The 25,226-nt window shown below is 35.0% G+C and overlaps 1 protein-coding gene across 1 annotated transcript in view; it reads left to right on the forward strand.

Annotated features, from left to right (window-relative positions):
* The window catches only part of LOC145681148 (protein THEM6), a 156,710-nt gene extending 138,202 nt beyond the window's left edge, over nucleotides 1–18,508 (forward strand). Inside the window, exons 2-3 of the mRNA XM_081752592.1 lie at nucleotides 7,183–7,397; nucleotides 16,922–18,508. Of these exons, the coding sequence (XP_081608718.1) occupies nucleotides 7,183–7,397; nucleotides 16,922–17,155 (449 nt within the window). The 3' untranslated portion in view covers nucleotides 17,156–18,508. The remainder of the gene's footprint in view (nucleotides 1–7,182; nucleotides 7,398–16,921) is intronic.
* Nucleotides 18,509–25,226: the final 6,718 nt, after the last annotated feature.

The following is a 25,226-nucleotide window of genomic DNA, read 5'->3' on the forward strand; positions in this document are numbered from 1 at the left end:
AAGGTGCAATAACTGCCAAGTTTAGTGATTTTGGAAATTAGCACTACCACCATTTTTTGGAACGTTACCGGGGACGATAACTTACTGCTAGTCTGTCGATCAGATCAACTCCTCCTATGCCATTGTTGTATTGACGGATCTGTTTGTTTGAACCACTTTTTTCCTATTCTCGTTTTTCATCTCCTTGTAGCCTTTTGCAACGGTTGAATCGTGAAGTAATTGCTTGCAACCGTCACAATTGAATTATCATTCCACTTTACAAATAGAGTTTCTCCGTCGGGGCGGTAGTCAAAAGCTGCACGTTCCATCTTCTTGAGATCCTTCGTTGACATCAGTGGACAATTACCAAAATTCTCCAACCCAACCTTCTGAACTAAAGCAGGAGGTGACCCAAACGCTACTGTTTCATTTTTCCCCACTTCCTCCACACCACTTGTTTTTTCTTCGAAATGTGTTGAGTTATTTCGCTCTTGTGTCTTCGAATTCGATTCCTTCAGTACTATGCAATATTTGCCAGCAAGTTCACTTTTGCCAGCAACTACACTTGGTAACTGTTCCATTGTCGAGGATATTATAAGGAAGTTCCTCTTCACCGCTTTCCACATTCGTATTTCCCGAATCATTAGGTAGAAGAATGACATACAATTCCTTGTTGGAAGACTCAAACAGCACTTCATGCAAATAGCGGAATTTCTGGCTTCTGAAAAGACAAAAAATAGGAATACTTTGTAATAACACAAAGCTGCAATTGGAATATTTTTTATTGTAAGCATAAAAAATACACTAAATTTTTTTGCAATTTCGAAATATACACAAATAAGTATTGAGTGCTACATTCTAACTCAGAATACAGCAAAATGTCCTAAGCATCAGAGTTGAGCATTTATGTGCAAATAAAATTAGAAATTCTCACTTGATCATGAACAAAATTTAGTATATTTTATTTTCACGTAAGAGTTGTAATAATTTATAACGTCAAATTGGCGAGACATAAACATGAGCTATATTACAAAAGAAGTATAAATAGAAACATCAACTTACCAGTAAAATACGTTGGGATCCATTTAGCTTCCTGGAGAAACAAACTGCAAGTTCAAAAACCCTTCAGGTCCATCAATTTCTTTTCATTTCGATCCGATGAAAAGAACAGCAAACTAACAACCACTGTATTCAATGACTATCAACAAGAGCGCATCGCGCAGTGTTGACTAGTAAAATTCCTCCAAAGTTGCAAAATACAGAGAAAAAAGTAACATTGACTTTTCCGTGAGCACGTAAATTCAAGTAGCTAAACATGCCAACGTTCCTATTTTGGGACATCCTAATATAAGCCAGTACTAAGTTGAAACAAAGATACATAATTGTAATATTCTTTCATTATGTAACGTTCGTATCGTGCATAAGTAAAAATCAACGGAATAAATGAATATTTTTTTTTCAAAAATAAATTACTTTTTATATTAAAACAAATGAAAACAAAATATTATTTTTTAAAAAATCAAGTTTCTAACAATTATGACGTCATTACCCACAGTGCTGGAGACCTCAAAATCATACTGTAAGATGTGCTAATACCTGTTAAGCATTTTGCTTTAATACAGAGCTCAAAGTAAAATGTGTGGTCTCTCTAGAAAATTAAAATATATATGTTCCCAAAATGGAAACGTTGGACGGTAAAAGGTTTCTCTTCCACCAGACTTCCAAATGCTTTTATAGATAGGATCAGAGGCAAGGACGCCGAACCTGGGGGGCCCGGGTCCCCCAAAGCTGATGTGGGCCCCCCTTAGTGTATTTAAGAATATACAATATTTGGCATAATTTGAATGCAATTTGTCTTAAAATGCTCATATATGCCTTCTGCATCTGAATGCCCCCCCCCAAAAAAATTTACAGAGAAATCGGCGCCCTTGATCAGAGGCGGTGTTAGGTGCGCGCGGGGCCTGTGCCAATAATGACCCCGCGGGGCAAGAGTACGGTAAAAGATCTCTGAGAGCCGACATGCTACTTCAAAAGCCGATAAAGCAGTAAGCAACTTCCTCAGATGCTTGACTTTCATTCCTATACCTATATTTATTTTTAAATATTCTCTTTTCTTTAATGAATAAAAGTTTCTTATGGATTAAAAATTCCGACGTATTTTATTTGAAGAAATTACAACATTCTTTTCAAAAGAACACTACGAGTTATAACTGCACTGTGAGTTTCGACATGCATGATGACATTTTAATACGTTAGCCTTAACTATTTATAATTAATTCAACAATTTATGTTAGCTATACGCTAATTTGCTATATAGCCATACGGTATGTGTGTGCGTGCGTGCTTGTGTATGTGATGTCCTTTTGTATCTACTTCTTGGGACGAAACATGCTTAGAACGCGGGACCTCCTAAGCGCGGGACCTGAGGTGGTTGTTCCATTGACCACCCTCAAACTCCGCTTTTGGATAGGATATTTTTATCACTATGGTGGTGACCATTTCTATATATATATATATCACAACACAAGAAATCTTTCTTGCATTGATTCTCTGTGCAATTATCCGCAAAATAAGACTTTAGATCTTTATAATTGCTGGGTATGTGTGTGTTAACAGTTTTCCGCTACTATCAGACAAACATGGTGCCGGTTGAAATTCGATTATGATCTTCATGATCACGTGATATGTTAGGAAGCACGCTAAATGCAAAATGAAATACAATATCCTTTCGTGCTATCTTATCTATCTTGTAAGATAACTCTAGGGAAGAAAAACGAATCTTCATATTTTATCTGATGACAGATAAAACACTCGATTCGTATGTACAGTCGTCAGCAAATTGGATATTCGAACACTTCATTAGTATGTGTTGTTTTGTCAATACATTCTCAGCGAAATAGACCAAAAGAGCACGGTTTCTGTAGACTGCTTGAATTAGAGCGGAATTTAGCGTTCTCCTCAGCACCGAGGCTATACGAGATAGGGACCTACATGTTGATGCTGGTTTCGAACCACTTGCGCAAGACTTGCCTATGCTATTGTGCTGTCAAAATGTCTTGAGCCGTGGCAAAAATGCGAACTAAAGCTCACACCCTCACACACCCACGCGTTGAGCCAATAAAGGTTCAGCTGTTGCTAAGCGAGAGAAAGCGAGTGGAATTCCTTCAGCCGATAGCAGCGCTTGCAACGGAAGACTAGGGATCAAGTCAATGTGGTATATTTATAATCACGTGATCATGAGGAAGCTTTAGGTTTTTGGTAGTCACCATCATCATCATCATCATCATAGGTATTCTAACCATTATTGGCAGTCCCCAGGGCCGGCGCGAGGGAGGTCAAGCTGTGCCATCGCCCAGGGCGGCAAAATTTGAAAAAGAAAAGAGTACAGGGGCGACAAAAATTGGGAAAGAAAATAATAAAGGGGCAGCATGTGAAAGTACTGCCCGGAGCGGCAAAACGTCTAACGCCGACCCTGGCAGTCCCTAAAACTTGAGTAGTTGCCTGAATTCAGGTCAGAATTGTATGAAGAAACACGTGTCTCATCATGAACAGTTCAAAATCAATTTTCGAGTAATGAAATTAGGATATGAAGTAACTTTAGTACCTATTTGAGCTCCCTTATTATATTTCAATAATTATCTCGTATTTCTTCTTTTATATTTTCCTTTTTTTCCTGCTTCCTGTTTTATCTTCTCTTTTAACCATAGATTGTCCATTATTCCTTTCTCATACCCTTTCCCTCTAGTATTTCAACGTCACTGACATAATATATTTCCATCAGAAAACCTTTCTAACCCCTCTTTCTCCCGTCTATTCTCCTTCTTCTTCTCCCTCTCCTTCCATTACCTTCCTCTTGACTTTTCTATATCTCTTTCAATCTTTTCCTATTTTAAATTAAAACTGAAGAGAAGTCGTGACTGGAAGTTGTCGCTATAGACGCGGTCAATAAATTCAATTAGCTTTCTCTTCGGAAGTCCGATATTGAATAACCAATAAAAAATGCATATAGAATATTATATTTGGAAATCTGCTTATTCTGTTTTCTCAAATCGACTTATTTGAGTTTCAAGATGGCGACAATCTAGAGTGTCTTTTCCCGATCACGACGTCATTGTTTACAGTTTTAAATTTGCTGACCGCGACAGGATGTTCGCCAAAAATGAACGACTTCGCTTCAATCCCATGATTTACGACGCACTTCTCTATGAAGTTCCCTTAACGTGTCCCCCAGTGGCGTATCCTGAAAATCTGAAGGTGTTTACCGTAGGTTAAATGTTAATAATGAAACAGCACTTCTCGATAGCCTAAATGATATTTTTTGATGTTTTATATTGCATTCATATATAATAATAATAATAATAATTCTCGTAATAATTATGTATTCTATCTCTACTATACGTTATAAATTAAGCATCTTACCTGAAACTATCAAGGCCGAATTCAGCAAATAGGGATGTGCACGAGACGAGTCGAGACAGAATTTTCCTGACAAAATTCGAGTCGAGACACGGCTCTTTCAGTAGAGAAATATACATTTTTTTAGTCGAGACATCACTTTTACAGCACATTTTTGAGACGAAACAGACACAAATCTTGTCTCGAGCGCATCCCTATCAGCAAATAATTTTCGAAGACATTGACCTACTACTGCTACTACTACTATTAATTTTTAAATAAGGCAACTTGAAACTACTTGGAACGTAGTTTTGTATAGTATAAAATGGAATTTAAATGGGATAAAATGGAATTTAAATGGGATAAAATGGAATTTAAATGGGATAATGGAATTTAAATGGGATAAAATGGAATTTAAATGGAATAAAATGGAATTATTGAGTTCCTTTTGCAGCATCTTTCTATATAGGTCTTGAATACTCCAAACCGTTAAAGCCTTCTTTTTTTCATCTCCTGAATAACGTATCAGAATAAACGTTACATTTAGAAGAGGCACGCTAACGTAGAAATGCTTTAATTCGGTACTAAAACTTGAACATACTAATAAAACAGAGCTTTACCACTATAATGCGTAATTAACTCAATGACATAGTTACAATTTCTATTATAGTTTCTTTTCACCTCTCTTGTTAGTCTAGTGGCCAGACTACGTGCATTTAGCTTATTGGGGGCGGCCACCAAAATTGATTCGTGAGTCAGTGTAGATGAATGGATAGGTTTTTCGCTTAGCAATTTGTAATTGAAGAGTCCAAATCCTGCCGTCACTATCCTGACTGTACCTAGGACGCTTACCTTAAGTTCAGCTAGCGATTCAATTGCTAGTTGGGAGTGCTACCGTAGAAATAATAAAATATGCGGTACAAAAGAATTCCTCACTAGCAACATCTTTGATTCATTATAAAGTACGAGGTGAATCAAATGTAAATAAGCATTCTGCTGGAGAAGAGGGTCGTTCCACTCCCGAATGGACGAATTGAATGTGACGCTGATGTGTGCATTATCTCAGCTGTAGTCTGAAATTGGACGAGCTGAGACTGTAGCTCCTCTGATTTCCACAGGTTCTCAGATCACAGTTTGGATTCTATAGGGTTGTAGCGGTCATATCATGGAATTTGGTATCATGGGATCACAGACTAGAATACATACAGACGAGCAACTTCGTATATGCGCTATTGACATCAGTTTGGATCGTATACATAGCGAAAGAACCAATCAACGCTCTCGGTGGACGGGATCAGTGCTGTCGTGTGTGGATGGCGCTGTCATCGGTCTTGGAACGTGGCATCACGAGTTGTCATAGTAACCGGCGAATTGTTTTCGTCTGCTTCGCGTTAGATGTAGTGCAAACAAATGTTCACTTTTTCTTGTACTGTCTCTGTTCTAGACGTTCCATTCCATCTTTTATATATATATATGCTTTATATAATTAATATGCTTTGAGGTTAAATACCCCCCTGTTCTAAATACGTAGTGGAGTAGCGTCTTGATCCGTGGTATACTCGGCAGCTGCTCTCCTTAATAGACCAGACAGCAAAACTCTGCTTGAAAAAGTTAATGATATACGCCCATTAGCGCCATGGACAGAAGCCCGTATGCAGTTATACCTACTGGTAAACGAGCGATCTAAAGCCTACCAACAACCCATGCACAAATATATATATATATATATAAGTAGATTTTTCTTTCTTGCAAAGAGTTCAGTTTGAAAATATCTAAGTTCCGCGAAGTACAACAGAAAAAGCTGTTCCTCAAATGCACCTAAACGAGCGAAAATCTAGTCTGTGGTTACTTCCGAAATTTCCACGTAGGTGACGTCAGATCGATTGGTTAGTTCCGTCGTCGCGTGTTAGAGGCGCTGATGTCGCCAAGTTTCCAGTTTTTCGCTGAGTTTGCGGTCTGTATATTCTAGTTTGTGCATGGGTTGTTGGTAGGCTTTAGATCGCTCGTTTACCAGTAGGTATAACTGCATACGGGCTTCTGTCCATGGCGCTAATGGGCGTATATCATTAACTTTTTCAAGCAGAGTTTTGCTGTCTGGTCTATTAAGGAGAGCAGCTGCCGAGTATACCACGGATCAAGACGCTACTCCACTACGTATTTAGAACAGGGGGGTATTTAACCTCAAAGCATATTAATTATATTAATAATTATTGATAATACAACCCTAAGCTGTACGTACCATCAACAGCTGTTCGCGTACCACTATTGTTACGCATAGTACAGACTAAGAAACCCTGAACTAGAGCACTGTAAATAAGTAAATATTCTCATTGTTTGATTCGCTAATACGATAAAGTTACTACTGGTTTGTTCTATTTTGTATTTTACATGTATGAATGAATGGCGGTAATTGAATGAAGGATGAACTGAGTACATTTAGTGAGGTATGACACGATAATGACAATTTGTATGTGTCTCTCTGTGTGTATTTGTTTGTATGTGTGTATTTCTCTCATATACTTAATAGATTCAACCGAAGAATATATGTAAAATTTAACATTAAAATCATAGTCGTTGCGTAGCTATTAGAAGAATAATGTACTACTCTGTATCTTTTTAAACAATTAAAACTTCCGATTTAAACATTTAATTAATTTAATCCTTAGTAACATCAAAATACACTTCGTACTTCAAGAATGTGAATGAATATCCGGAAAGTTATGCATTTTGCCATACTCTTTAGTATAGCTGGTTGTGCATATCCCAGGATACATAATTTATTTTTCTCCTTTCTTCTTTTCTTTCCAGGTATCTGCATAACAACCGACATTGATACGCTTCTCTATCACATGAACAATGCGAGGTATATTCGTGAGCTGGATTTTGCTCGCGTTGACTTTTACGAGAGGTCAGGTCTTTATAGAAAGATTCGCCAGAAGGGCGGTGCCGTAGTTCAAGGGGCGTGTACTATTCGCTACAGAAGGTTCGTGAGGCCTTTCTCCATTTACAAGATAACGTCAAAGGTAAGTGTATGAAACGAAGAACTGGTTACATTCAGTGAAATATGACACGATAATGGCACTTCTGTTTTTGTGTGAGTATGAGTCTCTGTGACGTCATTGTGTCTGAATAGAACAGATAGAATGTCTAATGGATATAGAGCTGAATCAATAAATTTTATTTTTCTCCTGGAAATAATGATTGATTAAAAGTCATGAATTTTTATTGTACAACTGAGCTTTTTGCCAGTTAAATGGTTGTCGTTCTCAGATAACAAAGGAAAATTTAATTCGATTCCAGATCCAACGATAAACTGTAAAACAGCATCTCATCTAGTAAAAAATATGTTTTAAGATCATTTGTAAACTATGCATACATGTGTAGGTGGATCCTTCCTCAAGTTTCCATATAATCCCCATTGAGATTCAGGGATTTATCTCACAGTTGAACCAATTTGTCCAAACTCTTTGCAAAAATTGGGACTCTGGTTATTTTGCACTCTCTTCACATTCCGCCAAGGGCGCCGATCCTGGGGGGGCCGAGGGGTCCCGGACCCCCCAAAAAACTCATGTGGGCCCCCTATTATATTTATGAATATACAATATTTGGCATAATTTGAGTGCAATTTGTCTTAAAATCTTCATATATATACCTTCTGCATCTGAATGCCCCCCTTCCAAATTTACAGAGAAATCGGCGCCATCTTTCTCTTTTACAAAAAGGTACAAATTCTAGAACGTCATGCCTTCAGAATCCTTATCGCATATCCTTACCCAACCTCACTATCGATTTCTATAGTCGCATTATTTTTCCCACTCTTCTTTCACACATAGAACTATTTCGCTTGAAATATATCACTCATCGCCTGACTATGAACTATCCCCAGTAGCTAGAGGCAACGCAATCATTTGGGGAAGGCAGATAGACAAATTTCCTGTCTAAGTTTAAGATGCATAAAAATATTAATCAATGTTATAGCAATATACTAAAGAAAAACGTGTAACTTCATGTACAGGGTGGCCACAAAGTCCCGTTACAACTTTATAAATGCTACTGTAAGGTTTTTCCATTGTTTCAGATTGTGTGAACGATTTCAGGTACTTTCACTTACAGTAATGAAGAACGTCAAGATACTTGGATATGTTGTAGAATTGGTTTGTTCCTCTCTTGGAGGAGTACGGAATCAAAGGGACATGGTGTCAGCCTGATGCGGCACCTGCTCATTGTGCCCTCGCCGTACGTGAATATCTTACGGACGTCTTCCCAGGACATTGAATTGGTCGTGGTAATCCGGATCTGCCCGTACCACTTGCCTTGCCATCTCGAAACCCACACCTCACTACCCGTTATAATGCGCTATGTGGATTCTTAAAGGACATTATTGCACAAAACCGTTACAATACTACTGCCTAACTGACAGAAGCTGTGAAACAAGCTTTCACTCAAGTTACACCTGCATCACTCAAGTTACAAAATGTCGCACAGAACAGAACTTGGCGGCGTATTATCCTTTGTCATGAGAATGACGGTCCACAAACTGATCCTTTGGAAACTTAATGTTTCCCATCTCAGAAAACTTCTCGAAAGCATTGTTGTTCATGCAATGTGTTTCAGTTCTTTCCGTGTAGTTATTTACGTACAATTAGTGGTTTATGTTACTTATTTTCAGGAGTAACGGGACTTTGTAGCCACACTGTACATCGGAGAGTCTTGTCCTCCCTCCCTCTTACTGAAATGACGCTATTGACTCCAGGATGATTTACACCCTTACTTACACTAACAATATAAGTGTATTTTTATATCACTAGCACCTCACATCTTTCTACATCTCTCTATCTTAGCACCAAAACTTTCAGTATTATATAGACGTAGCTGGCGATGATATAGAGTTCCCTCTTTCCAATAGCTAACGTATCTGGCCAAAGAGAAGGGTATACTTTCAAACTGCCGTTGGTAAACCTCACTGTTCAAAATATTGCATGGGCAAAATATCGTCTAGCCATAATCTTGCGTGACCGAAACTTCGCCGCCCAAAATCTGTCCAAGACCTCACGGGACGATACCTTCCCATAAAAATTTACTCAAAGTTTCTAAATATATTACAAAGCAATAATAATAATAATAATAATAATAATAATAATAATAATAATAATAATAATAATAATAATAATAATAATAATAATAAGAAGAAGAAGAAGAAGAAGAAGAAGAAGAAGAATGAGGACTTAAGTAACAAGGGACCAGAAATGCTTACTAGAACCGTAACAATATTGATGGGTTCAGAGTGATAGAACATATAATCGTAAAATAAACCCAAATTAGAGAAAATCGAGGGAATCGAATCGGGGGCCATGTTCATCAGCTACAATGCTAGACCAGTCACAAGGGCCAGAAATATTCAGTAATCCGACAAGAATCTAAAATCTTGTTTTTTGTGAGGTTGAAATTTTCGTTTCTTATCTATTACGGCGTATTTCTTTGAAATTTGGGTTTCTTATCTTTTATTTCGAACAACTGCCGTATACTTTGTTTAAAGAAGAAACTGGGACGTAAATTGAAAATATACACAGACTAAATAATCTCTTTTTTTTACTTATTTTTTATTCTTTAAAACAAAAATAGCTTAGGGAAAGAAACCATATTCACTTTCAAAATTGAGGTGGGGAAGTAATTACACCCAATGGAGAAGTGTGTAAAATTTCACGATATCAGTCTTTCAGCTCTAACGTGCTGATGAAATACTCACGTCCTTGATTCAACAACACTACAATTATGTAATCAATAGCACTCCCATCTTGAAAGATGAATTACTGCATTTACACACCTCATGATTAAAATAGTCCAAAATTAATGTCTCTATTTTCTCCATTAACGAACTTGAAAAGTTCGTTACTGAATTCTCTCTTTCTTTCTTTCTCTCTCTCTGAATGTGACTCTGTTATTTGCATATTTTTCAATTTCGAACCCTCCATTCGAGAAAGCATCAAAAACTATTTGAAAGAAGTGATGGAATTTTTCTCGTTACTCTTACCGTTCCGCAGATATTGGTCAGAAAAATTCGGATTTCGGGAGATAAGGAGCGAAATCTTGGGAACCGTACGTTGTAGTGAAATGATATTTTGCGAATTTTTTTCATTTTGAGAACTCCATTTTGAGCATGTGTCTTCGTAAAACAACATATCGTAGAACGTTTTAACAGAACTCTTAAAGAAAACATGTGGAAAAAATTTAGTACTCAAGGAAATTATAAATGGATAGATATATTACAAGAATTGTTTAATGACTATAATAATAAAATACATAGAACAACTGTAATAAAGCCTGTAGAAGTTAATGAGAAAAATTAATTCTTTGTAAGTTTGTTCTGGCAATGCTCTTGGAGCATTCTCATTAAAAAAAAAAAATCTTAAATGCATAGTCCAATGGGCAGAGGCTGTGCACCTGACTTCAGCAATATTTTGTCATTATTATTATTATTATTATTATTATTATTATTATTATTATTATTATTATTATTATTATTATTATTATTATTATTATTATTATTATTATTATTATTAGTTTTGTCTTATTAATAATACTTTACATTAAAATATCAGCTTCATGTAGACCCTATGTAGGAATAAGTACATATATAGTACTTATACTGGAACAGACTAATTTATCATCGTATGTCCCCCCCCCCTACATGACTTTTTTATTTTTTCAAGAATGACTATCATAATGTTTCTATTATCCAATTCATGCTTTTACTTAAGTTTATAATTTCATAAATCTATTTCAAAGTCAACCAATACGCATTTCCAACGCTCGAATTGATACTTCTAAAATAATATTTCACATCATCATTAACACCATAGGTATTCTGCCATTATTGGTAGGCCATTTGCCGCACATTAGAATCTTCCATGCTCCACGGTCTTCCGCTAACCTCTTCGTCTTCACGTACGATTTTTATGTTTTGTCATCGTCCATTAACTGTAGTCTCCTTTGCCCGCTCCATCATTTTCCTGCCACTATACCATCTAGCACGTCCCTCATGATACAATTCCTTCTTACTCAATGTCCCAAGCAGTTTTAATTCCTCTTCTCAATAATATCTAAAACTGTTCTTTTTTCTCCCACCATTTCTGACACCCTCTCATTAGTTGGGTTTTTCCCTCGACTCAACTAATTCTCTCTATTCTTCTTCACACCCACATTTGTGAAAGTTCCCAGTTAGTTTTTCATAATTTTTACATAATGTCCATGTTTCTGCCCCATACAGCACGATACTCCACACGAAATTCTCACATGCGAATTTAAAAAAAATATATTTAGTTATAACTTGTAAAAAAAAAAGTATCAATTGAAAGAATGTGAGAAATAGAAGAAAATACTTTGCTGTTTTAAAGAAAGGCAAATAGTATTATAAACAGTACAGATATATAAAGTCTGAAGAATAAGGAATTGCAAAGACAATGAAAGGATAATGACTTTAATAAGAATGTGAATCTTTTTCCTGAATACAAAGTTAAGAGAAAAAACATAATTCGCTTCTTTGTTTGTTTTGCTGCTAGTTAAAAGTCCCTACGCTTGGATAAACTTCTAATTGCGCCTTTTATATTAATTTGAAGATATTAAATCCAACAAAACTACTTTTAAACACATCTGTCCATACGATCACGAGAAAAATGACCTCAAAGTTGGAATCTTCGAAGTTCCGTTTATTCCAATACGCCCATGCTTGGATGCATTTTCAATTGCATTTTTAGACTTATTTGAGGACCCTGAATCCAATTAAACTATTTTAAAACACAGACATCCATGCAGTGCCTAGAAAGGTGATCTAAAATTTGAGAAAAAAGTACTGTCTAAATACCATAACTTTGAGATTATTTCAGGCCCGTATCCAGGGAAGTCTAGGGGAGCCGGGCCCCCCTAAATGTTTGCTGGGCCCCTAAAAGTTTTACAGTAGGCCTGCGAAAGAACTATAATATGGTGATGAACTATCATATGGTTGGATCGGGCCCCCGTAACTTCAGCCCCCCCCCCCTACATTTTGGGCTGGCTACGGGCCTGGATCATTTTCTTTCTTACTCTGTTGAGGTACGAGGTGTGTGCCAAAAGAAACTAAACTTATGAAATTGCGCGCCAACCGGCAGAGGGAGCGCATTGTAGCTACTGAGCGCACTTAGCGACAGGTTTAGACAGCAATTTACCATTTATTTATTTATTTATTTACTCCATCTAACCAATAACCAATAGTTCTACATGATATTCGGAGCAGTGTTCGAAGTGAGACGGTATGCGGTGGTATGTCATACCGCCTCTGGTTTTTCAGTGATCAAGACATACAGTCACTGGAGTGTAGATGCTAAATATCTTTAATAAATCCATTTTATACACAGTAATTGCACGTAAAAAGATTTTATTTCTTATGTGGAAATAATTTCTAAGTTGACAACACCGGCATTTTTTGTTATATTTTTCCTATATATCTTCAAAGAAGTTCATCTAGTTTATATTTTGATGTCCCATACTGAATTGTTTCTTTCTTATGTATGTGTGTCTTCTTGTCTTAATGCATATAAATATCTGTTCTGAATATGGGCGGACTTAAGGGCTGTCTGCTGTGGGAGGTGGATCTTCCGGGGATTTGGAATATTCCTCAGTCGAGTGGGGGGTCCGGGAGTTTTCCCGCAGAAAATTGTTAAGATTAAAGCTAGGTTTTAGAGCATTTTCGTGCATAATTCTCTCTAATACAACACAAGGGGATATATATATATATATATATATATATATATATATATATATATATATATATATTCAGAAAGTTGTTTTGGCTGGGGATGAAAGTCTCTCCATGTCTTCCTCCTCTCCCCCCTCATATCTACAGAGAAGCTCTCCAATGATTTTCAGTCATTATGTAAATAGAAATGCAATATTTCAGACAATATACCCTCACTGTATTTCAACATTTAGATAGCCGGTATGTCGAGTCAAAATCGTAATAAAACATACTGTCTCTGCTTTTTGTCCACTTCGAACACTGATTTAGAGGGTTCAGTTCACATGCACATAGTATTTATGTGAGATTATAAAACAAACATAATTGATTTACAGAAGTGATTATACATATAGATAAAATATTTTACATTGTTATACATATATTTCTAGATATTATTTAACAATATAAAATTCTTTCTCTATTACATACGTTTTTAAGTTTTGTTTAAATTTATTTAGGTTTTTATCTGTTTTAATGTGATTGGGCAAAGCATTGAATATTTTATTTGCCATTATGTCTGGGACCCTGTTGTGAAAGCGATAATCTAGTAAAGTAAGACTTTTCGTTTTGATCTCAAGTATTGTAATGATGATCTTCTTCATCTACATTTTGCGTTAGACTAAAAACGGATGCTTCATATATATAAATAGATGGAACTGTTAAGGGTCTTCACTACAGCGAAATTAAACTACCGCTAATTTTAGAGTTTTTCTGTAATATCTTCAAAACAAGTAAAAATATTCGAAAAGTAGAAACGTAGTGAACTAGACAATACTACTTTGCATGTGATATACCTTTACCACAATTCACCTATCTGCTTTTGGTATGCCGCTATTTACAGAACCCGCAAAAAATGCTAAATCTATCTAAGTTGCAATTCGAAAGCAGATAGATGAGTTGTGATAACGGTATCACATGCAAAATCGTATTGTCTAGTTCACTACGTTTCTGCTTTTCGAATATTTTTTATTTGTTTTGAAGATATTACAGAAAAACTCTAAAAATTATCGGTAGTTTAATTTCGCTGTAGTGAAGACCCTTAATATCTTTAACTTCCGCTTCATCTATATTTTACGTTAGACTGAAAACGGATGCTTCATATATATAAATAGATGGAACTGTTAATATCTTTAACTTTTTTAAAACACTATTTGCAGCTTGTAGTGTAATGTAAGTTTGCAATGGTATGGATGACCCGTTTTTGTTTAATAAATATAGATTTGCTTTCAGTTGCGTTACCCCAAAATAGGATTCAATACTTTATGATAGGGTATATGGACCCAGACTGGATCTGTATTTCTATTTGTAGATTTGCCTTGCTTCGCTATGACCGTTAGTCGCCGAGCTACTGCCACTTAAGTGATTATTTGCAAGAGTTGTTGGTCGAATTAATGATACAGTGATAATCAAAGAGTTTGGAGAACATGTCTGTGGGAGATTTTGCTGCAAACTTTGTAAAACATTTACAAAGATTTTTCAGTTCATTCAGGGTCTCCTTGTGTAAAAAAAGGACACATGAGTCGGTTAAAGATCAAGGTGATGTTGGTTGTCGGTTTTTCGATTGGAAAGGAATTGTCCACTGTGAATTTGTACCACGTGGTCAGATGGTAAACAAACTGTTGTACCAGGACATTTTAGTGCGGTTGAGGGATGTTATGTGCAGGAAGAGGCCTGAATTCTGGGAAGACCAGACTTGGATGGTACACCGTGTCAATGCGCCTACTCACGCTTGTCCCCCCTCCCCCGCCATCCACAGTTATCTGACAAAACATTAGACTCCCGTTGTGTCACATCCACTCTATTCTCCGGACTTACCCCAGCAGACTCTTTCCTGTTTCCCAAACTTAAAACTACTTTGAAACGATGTTGTTTTCAAACCATAAAGGAGTTTCAAGATAATGTGACAAGAGACCTGCGCACCATCCTAGAAAGTGCGTTCGACGAGGCTTTTCCAAAAATGAAAAAAAAAAAAAAAAAAAACTTTGAGAACGATGTGTCACCAGTAGAGGGGACTACTTTGAAGGGAACAGTGCTTAAAACATTGTGAAATGAGTAATACAGATTTTATAGCAAAAAATCGGTTTCTTCTTGAACACAGCTCGTATATACTTGAAAGTAATTTCATTTGATTCAGGAAATTGGTAAAAAAAAGTTCAATTAAAAACGTATCTAACAGTAAGTGTGGAAACAGTATTGGTGTAAGCGATACTGCAAACTTACCAACTTTGAGGTCATTTTTCTCAAGATTCTATGTAAGGATTTGCTTAAGTTAATTTTATTGGATCCAACATTCTCAAATTAGTATAGAAAGCACAATCAGAAATTTATCTAAACTTAGGCACTTTTTGCTAATTACGTGATCGTTAGATCTTTAAGGTGTGTTTGAAACCACGCTTATATGAAACATAGGTTTAGGTTTGTGTGTTTTCTGTTCATTCATTCATTCTTTTTTGGGGGGGGGGAGACACAGTGGATCCTCCCCTGCCCCCCCGGAAGTGGTAGAAATCAACCATTTCCTGTTTTAACGTTGATGACTATTGATAATGGTAATAAATAGCAAGAAGTGATTTCTTGGAATCAATTAAGCGTTTCAAGTATACATTTTACCTCGAGCTTTAACTCTCTAGTAAAATTGAAGTAATAGACATCCATTATATCTTCCGGTTTTAATATTGTTCTACATAGAACAAAAATGCTGAGAGATAGTGAGAACCTTTATTTTTCTTTCAATCGATTTAGCGTTTTAACTATAGGTATCATCTCATCTCATAACTCTCTTTTCAAACCAGACGTTGCATAAATCACCCACTTCTGACTTTAACATTAATCACTGTAGAGTGAAAACGGCAATACAGAAACGGTTTCCTGTTTCTGTAGATAGCGAGAAACGGTTTCCTGTAATCAAATAAGCGTCCCATGAACATATTTTATCTCCACTCTAATCTCTCTACTAAAATCAAAAGTCGTAGAAATCTGCTGCCACTAACAAACTAACTAACTCTATGGTCTATGGAATCCGGAGGTTCAATGCCACGTTTACAAAAGCTCTCCATTGACTTCCATCCTTAGCCAACTGGATCCAGTTTCTACTTTGTATTCCTATCTCTGCGAGAACCATCTTAATATTGTCCTCCCATCTGCGCCTAGGTCTTGATAATGGTCGTTTTCCGATTGGTCTTCCAGTCAAGACTTTGAAAGCGTTTCTACTTTCTTCCATCCTGGCTACATGACCTGCCCACCTGAGCCTCCTAGACGTGATGTCCCTAACAATTTTTGGTGAGCGGTATAAATTGTGCAATTTCTCGTTATGAAATTTCCGCCGTTCTCCATTCCCATCTCTCTTGGGTCCGAATATTCGTCTCAAAATCTTGTTCTCAAATACTTTCAGTCTATTTTCTTCCCTGAGAGTAAGCAACCATGTTTCGCAACCATACAGAACAACCGGCAGGATTATTGTTTTATATATATTTAAGCTTCAAATTCCTCGACAGAATTCGCGACGACAAAAAGTTTTGAACTGAATAATAACACGAATTCTCTGCTTTTAATCTACATTTAACTCCTTCTTGAATATGGTTTTCATCTGCATCTAGTGCCACTTCCAGTTTCAATATCAGTTGAGAAAATATAACGCCATTCAAATTAAGCTCGTTCACGTGATGTACACGTGGGGTCCCTGCAGTGTTGTTTCCCCTTAGTATGTATACTGATTTACTGTGCAATGCATTCAGAATGTTGATATTCCATTTATTTTGATTTTTCCTTCTCTTCCAATAGATAATTTACTGGGACGACAAGAGCATCTTTATGGAGCACCGATTTGTGACCCCAAAGGACGATTTTGTCCGAGCCATCGCTGTTTGCAAGCAACGTGTGATTGACGTCAACGCAGAAGATATCATCAAAGAGCTGGCGGGAGACGGAATCCAGAAACCGCAGATCCCTCTGGAAGTTGCCAAATGGAACGAATGTAATGAGATTTCCAGCGCCAATCTACGAAATGGTTGCTGACAGTCAACCAATGACATTCTAGTAAATGCTGCCCCTCCACCTCAAACCAAAGAGTGCTAAAAGTCTGTGATCTCGGTGTGAGCTTAAGATATATACTACGTGTTCGTATCCCGAAACGAACATGTTACGGAAACGCCAAGATATACTATAAACTTGTAGAAAAACTATGAACGCGTAAAATATTTAAGTACTATTGAGACTGATACAAATACGTATTAAAGAAAAAAAGAAAAATTTTGTAGGGAACAGTTGTGCAAGATTCAATTAAAATTATAATTGCACGCACATGTTTAAGAATATTTTTAATAATTATTATGATGAACAATTTCCGAATTCGCAAATAGTGTACTTACTATAATAACTTATGAAATATTTGTCTAGTAATACTAATATAAATAATCTAAAAGAAATCAATTCAGTTTAAAATTGAAAGAAATGTGTTGTCGAAAATTTTAATAAACGGTATGGTGTCGAAAATTTTGATAAACGATATCGTGTCGAAATTTTTGATACAAAATATAGTGTCGAAAATTTTATTAAACAACAATAGTGTATTATATATATATTTGGTTCATACTAAAATTTACTTTTCCGTAAGTAACTCTGATATTAAAGCACATAAATCTATACAGAAATAAAATAATAATAAAGTTTGGTGTAAACATTACGTGCTAACAGAAAAATTATTGCTTTACGCGTTAAGTTAAGCTGTTCCTAAACGAGATATAATTAGTATAAAATTAGTAGCCTGAAATGGACGTGTAGATATTTATATGCTTCGCAAACCATGTGTGAGTGTTGGATTTTATTATGTAGACTAAGCTGTATATTTCATTTCTACTGAATGTGATAATGTTATGCCATATGAAAATACTATTTTCTATATAAATATATATTAATAGATATGTATATAATTATATTACGCAATTTCTTCATTAGAGTTTGTGAAGTTTAACTTGACACACTCCTCACTCAAAGGACAAAACTGCTGCTACAGTGTTGCCATATTATTGTTTTGGAGGGAATTATAAATATTTAGAATTCTGGTAATACCCTTACATGCTGATCAGTTGAAATCATCCGCAAGGCATGGCAACTATGAGACTGCCCTGCTTTGATTGGCTGTCTGTCAAGCGATGTCATCGGGTAGCAGGTACATAGGTGTTTTAGCAGAAGTTATATAGTATGCCAATCATCTATCTGCTTTGGCGAGAAGGGAGTCGAGATAAATTTTCATTGGGTATAATTCTCTGTACTAAGCTCTTGTTATTTTAATTCATATAAATTATACATATTTCAGAGAGATTTTTAAAAAAATAATTGTGTACATGTGGTTCTGTTCTTAAATGTGTATACCTATTTCAAGTTATTACGTATTTATACTAGTGCTTCTATCTACTGTAATAGGCTGTTAAGAAGCCCCATGACGGCGAAATTAAAATACCGTTAATTTTACAATAATTATGTGATAACTTCAAATAGATAAAAGATAATCGACAAGTGAAATAGGAACTCGCTAGACAGTATTATTTTACATGAGATATCGTTATCATGACTCACTTATCAGCTTTCGATTTCCAGCCATTTAGAAAATCGGCATTTATTTTCGCGTTTCTATATGGTTACATAGGGAAAGTTACTAAGTGAATCATGATAATGGTACCTCATGCAAAACAATATTATCTAGCGCGCTTTTGTTCCACATTTTGATGATCTTTTATCTTATTTGAAGGTATCACATAATTATTGTAAAATTAGCGGTATTTTAATTTCGCAATGATTAGGCCTTTTAAGTATCAGTGTTAGTAGTGAAGTGCAGGTTTCTGAACTAGTAGGAAGTGAGAAAAGTTTTTTTCACTTTAATATTAACAGTGTCAAATACATGCACCATCTTTCTTTTCTGTCCAATGATTTACATAAGGAATTATTGGTTTTCTTTTGGAATGAATCGGAATTTTATTGGTTTGATTTCCCTACTTTCCTCTTCGTATCTATTTAAACGCCTTTACAGGTTGAAAATTAAACTTTGTTGTACAGTCGGCGACAAAAATTATTTCCGTTTGGTAAAATTTATTTTGGGAACAACGCTAGAACGTACACAGTTTCACAAAGTTTCAAGGCTGAAACGTATAGAAAATTACATTTTTTTAAAAAAATATACTGAAAACTGTACTCATATTGTCTTTCCATCCTGAAATTATTTGCGAAACTAATTTCATCGAACGGAATTAACTTTTGTCGCTGAGTGTACATAATTGTATTATTTAATAATAAAATTTAATCGAAGTAATGTTAAATTTATACATAATGCAAGTTTATTTGAAAGACTCAAGAGACATTTAACTAAATTTGAATAAGAAACTAGTCAAATCACATTAAAATTTTAGTTCATTAAAAAAAATAATAAACAGGAAAATAATTTTCAATTGAAATCAATGGACTTAAAAATCCAGATCTTGCAGATTCTCAATATTTGGAATTTCAAACACTGAACTCAAGAAACAATAATGGAAAATTATAGTTTTTTTTTTTTTTTTTTTACTCCAGTGTTTCTTTGAGGCGTGTTTCTGGAAGGGCAGTGTACCCCTTTGAGAGTTTCTTCCCGGAGGAAATAAGATTAATGCGTACTAGAATAGTACCAACAGTGGGAGATAAATAGTTTCATACAGGCCCGTATCCAGGGGGTCTAGGGGGGCCGGTCCCCCCTAAATTTTCCCTGCCGCCCCCGAAAAAATGTTCACGGTAGGCTTGCAAATGAACTGAAATATGATTGGATCGGGCGGCCTGGTTTCAGAATATAATCAATAAATAAATATTTTAATATTGCTGCTTTACAAGTGTTCTGAAGCTCGTGCTGAAGCTATTCTTTTTTTTTTTTTTCATATTTGGAGATTAGGAGGTACTTTTTTGTGTCTGTAACTGCCAACCTTGAACAATGAATAATTGAATAAATGACAATTGAACGTCTTGTTGCGCATACTTAAGAAAAATGTAAGATAAGTAACTGTAGGCTTTGTTAATACATAGTTTTTGAGTTGCTCCCCGGCACATATTTTTTTGATGGAAACACTGTTCCACTTTATACCAAAAAAAGGAAGTAACTTTAGTTTGTTTTATATGAAATGGATAAAATGTTTAGGAAATACAGGATTAGAATAGATCCTACGTATCGAGTTCCATATTAATTTTTAATCTGTACAAATTTCTAGTAAACTGAAAGTGAAATATTACAGAACGTAACGACTACGGTTGAACTGTGGCGGAGATATGGATCCGGAGACCCGGCAAGACTGCCAGCAATTCAGGACACCAAGCATATAAATATAAGAATTCATGATTAAATTATTTTGAAAAAAAAAAAGTGAGAGTTACAGGAAGGAGTAAAAATGGGTCGCTACGCCACTAAAATTAAGTACAAATATTGCATCTTCACTATTCATGGTATTTTCGAATCATTGGTAGTATAACAGAACATTAATTACGTTCTCCTATTTAAATTTAAATGTAATACTGCCAATTGTACTTTATTGAATTAGTTGTTAAGAATATTCCAATATACTTGTTATATGTATATAGAACATATTACAGTATTCGGAAACTGCAACACATTTGAAGAGTTATTTTTTTAAAATTCTAAATTAAATTGTTTATTTCTTAAAAGAAGGAAAGTAACGGAATCAAAAGTTTAAGTATTGCGCTTCTTTTCGTGTTTTTCGTACAAAAATATCTGTTTTGAGACGGACAGTCAAATAGTGTTAGGTAACTCAAACTTATTTTGTTTCCATGTATTCAAGTCATTAACGCGTGTGTCTTTGGTCCAAGTAAGTCCCGGATTTGAAACCCGATGGGATCAGAAAGTTCCTGTATTGATCCACCATCTTGCGGGAATAGGATTAGTGAATGAAGAAGTAGGGAAATTTGGTTTGGAATCTAGAAATTATCGGCAATAGACACTGTTTTGTGAGCACACATAATAATTTAGTTAGTCCATTACCGTTCGTTGTTTGTTTTTATGTTTATTGGTTTTAGCATCCCTTTTCAGCAGCGAGACTGTATGAGATGTGGATCTGCAGTTTAAAGTGGAATCCAAACCGCTGTAATTCGGTCAGTGTTCTCCCATCAGGAACAAAACCCGGGTTCCTGTGCGCCAAAGGTACGTGGTAGCCAGTAGATTGGCAGAGAGAGTTGATGGCGGTTGGTGGGTTATGATTTTAAGAGCCTGACATACTAAAAATAATACAATATTTACTATTTTTCTTTTCCTTGTTTCTCATAAGTGAAAGATGATAATGAAATGCAACTTACCACAATCATAGATAATGTTATTCTACAATAATATATATATATATATATATATATATATATATATATATATATATATATATATATATATATGAACTTGAAGAATTTTCAGTGGTCATACATATAGATTACAGTGTTTCCAGAATAACATTTCCCCCAAAATCCAAGTTAAGGCAGCCACTAGAGGAACGAACTCAACTACATTTGATAACGTATCATGTTGTTTTGGTATCCTGTGAACTACGTTTTAAATAACATTGAATGTATGTTGAAATTATTTTGTTTATTACAAAATAAATACAACTATCATTTAAAAAGTAGTTCACAGGATTCTAAGACAACATGATACGTAATCAAATGCAGTTGAGTTCGTTCCTCTAGTCGTTGTCTTAACTTAGATTTTGGGGGAAATGTTATTCTGGCAACACTGTAATTTCTATGGATGCCAACACTGAAAATTCTTCAGCTTCATATTTTCTGTTGTTGAATAATATTATCTATGATTGTGGTAAGTTGCATACCATTATCTTCTTTTACTTACGAAAATCAAGGGGGTTTAACTCAAATTGATTGCTTCAATACCTATATTCTTCTCTCTCTTTTTTTTCAAAGAATTCGTTTAACAGTAGCTGGTACAACTTTGATAGTATTGTATACCTTAAACTATGTTGAAAACTTATACCGGTATGTAGGATCTACGTATGTAATAATTTTACTAAAAAAATTTTGGATGTTATACTACCAGGTATCCATAAGTCCCATGTAAAAGTGAACAAGTATTTTGAAGTGTTCATATGTTCATTTTAACTTTTAAAAGACTAGAATGTACGTATCACGGAAGTTGCAAATTATCATTGTATGGTGCAATTCAAGTTATATAAGTTAATATGGCGAGAGGTATTCACTAAAGAAAGAGGAAAAAAATCTTCTGTAATAGCAATTAGGAAATTCCTTTCTTTTACATAAAAGTTCTTTGTAAACAAAAGGTAAGGTCAATGAATAGATTTTGCTATAGCGAAACTTTAGATTACTTTACTAAGAGATCTATTGTTTATCTATCTTCTATGTTAACTAGTAAATGGCATAAGCTTTCATTCGTTATCATTCAAAATCAGGGACGTACGGAAGGGGGGGGACACGGGGGTCTGGACCCCCCCCGAAATTTCGACTTTTTAAAAATTTAGCCTAATTTTAGGGGCAATTTTACCAATTTTAATATAAAATAGCTTCATATTTAGTTTGGACCCCCCCCCGAAATAAATTCCTGGGTACGCTACTGTTCAAAATAGTTGTAGCATTTCAAATTCATATCTTGTTTCATCTTTCAGTATAACCGTTATAACTTATGCTGTAAACTTTATAGATCTTGGTTTCACACATACGTAAGTAGTTATTACTAATTCACACTATGATTAAGAAATTTTCTGAATATACATTAAAATCAAAAATAATAATTAAATTTAATTGTGTAATTTACGCTTGATAATTTAAGAACAAAATAATATGTGTGACAGTAATATCTTTTTTAAAAAATTAGAATCCATGACTCTATCTAATATCATGTAATGACTTTATCTTTCTTTTAAAAGTTATACATGGTGATCAAAATAACACCAATGACGTTTGGGAGGTGATTCCTGACACCAAGATAAGACAAAAAGTATAGATCAACCTGGGTGCACAAATGCTTCCTTTCGGAGTTATACGCTGCCGAAAAAATGAATTTTAAAGATCCATAGCTAACTATGGGACCTACCGTAGTCGGGTCAAGACTTCATCTAAGAACTAATATGTACGCTATTCAAAAATACATGTTTCAGAATCCCAAGGTACTCACGCAACAATTTTTGTAGAATGAGTTTGCCTACAGGCATATAATTCGAAGTGCTCACCAACTACTTCTATAAAAATTGTTGCAGAAGTACCGCAGGATCCTGGAACATGGATATTTGGATAGTGCACATACTAGTTCTTAAGTGAAATCTTGACCCGACTACGGCAGATCCCATAGTTTTGGAGCTATGTACCTTTAAAATTCATTTTTTTTAATGTTTTCGGCAGGCTATAATTCCCAAAGGAAGCATTTGTTAACCCAGATTGGTCTATACTTTTTGTCTTATCTTGGTGTCAGGAATCAATTCCCAAACGTTGTTGGTGTTGTTTTGAAACATGCTGTATGTGTTCCCATCTGTGGATAGTACGTTTTTACACTTATAATTATAATGAAAGTAATTATTTTTAATGATTAAGCTGTTTAGACCAGTGTTAACCAAATGGTGGAACGCAGGTTGGATCCGGTTTCCCAAGTATAATATCCGGCTCGCAAATAAAAATGAAAACGTCGCATGTGACTTGCTCCTTTCTTTTAAAAAGAAAGAAAATTATATGAACAGAAAGAGTGTACCTACCATCATAATTTACCTGAATCAGGACTTGACTTTTAGTTATAGAAATACTTTCTTTAATCTTTAGGTGACTAAGCCCATTCTGCAAAGTAAAATCTTCCATTATTTCCGTGCATATGTGATTGATATTCCGTTATTCTTACGCAGATGTGATTGATATTCCATTATTTCCATGCAGATGTGATTGATATTCGGTTATTTCCATGCAGATGTGATTGAAATTCTATTATGTCAATGTGAATATGATTGCTGTTCCTTTATTTCCGTTCCAAAAAAAAAAATCCAGATTTCATATAGTCAGGGGTGCCCACAAAGGGGGACTATGACGCAAACTGCGTCATTGAAATATTTGGGGGGTTAAAAATATATAAAAATATGTTTGAGGAGGTATAAAAATTAATCGCAAAGATTTTTTTCATGTAAAAGAACACCTACGGATAGACAGTTGAGGGGGTGCGTCATGGCTATGAGGGGGGCACCACTGATATAGTTACTTACAAATGTTCTTAGATCAGGTCCTTATTATACTAAACATATGAAACAAGAAACACTATACCAAGAATACAACAAATATTCATAAAATGCATGTTTCATGCACATTCATGTAAACGTCGCGTCACGTACTAAAGTAGAATGGCTTTCACATATGGTTCTTATTTGGTCCTGATCCCGCAGTGCGTTACAAATTCCCTATCACTGGTTTTTGGCAGTTACGCTATATCTTCGACTAAATAAACTGGCCACCAATTTCAGAAAAAAGATATTAGTTTATGTAAATTTAGCAATAATTAAAATAATGGATTTCGAAATCCAAACAATTTTTAAACTTATAGAAAGTATACCTGAAAATGTATATAAATAGTAACTTAAAAAGCTTATATACTTAGAATAAAAAAAACTTCAGTATCTTGAAGTAAATCTGACAGAAGAAGATTACATTGAAAAAATTATTGAATTTAACCTTTCGCCCAGTATCCAAACTATAATAGTACGAATCGTGCTAGGCGTTTAGTAGAAATCACTGTTCGCTTCCATTTAAATAAGATAACAATATAATTTGAAAATGTTATAAATATATAATCTTTTTTTTCAATAAATTATAACAAAGTTACCTTTCTTAGTGAGATGTATTATGTATTTTTAATAAAAATAAATACCACTGAGGAAAACCCAGGAATGCTATGACATCTTGGGGTAAAATTAGATATTTTTTTGTTGGTTATTATGGAAAGGTGCAAACCAAGAACTTCCCAGGGTAAATAAACAGACGTGATAACTTATTACTATACAGAGCAAGAAACAAGAGCTACTAAAAACCTTTTCTATACAGTATTAGCTACTTATAACATTTCTAATTTCTACTC

This window comes from Thermobia domestica, chromosome 3 (assembly GCF_964235325.1).
Source record: "Thermobia domestica chromosome 3, izTheDome1.hap1.1, whole genome shotgun sequence".
Classification (NCBI taxonomy): Eukaryota; Metazoa; Arthropoda; class Insecta; order Zygentoma; family Lepismatidae; genus Thermobia; species Thermobia domestica.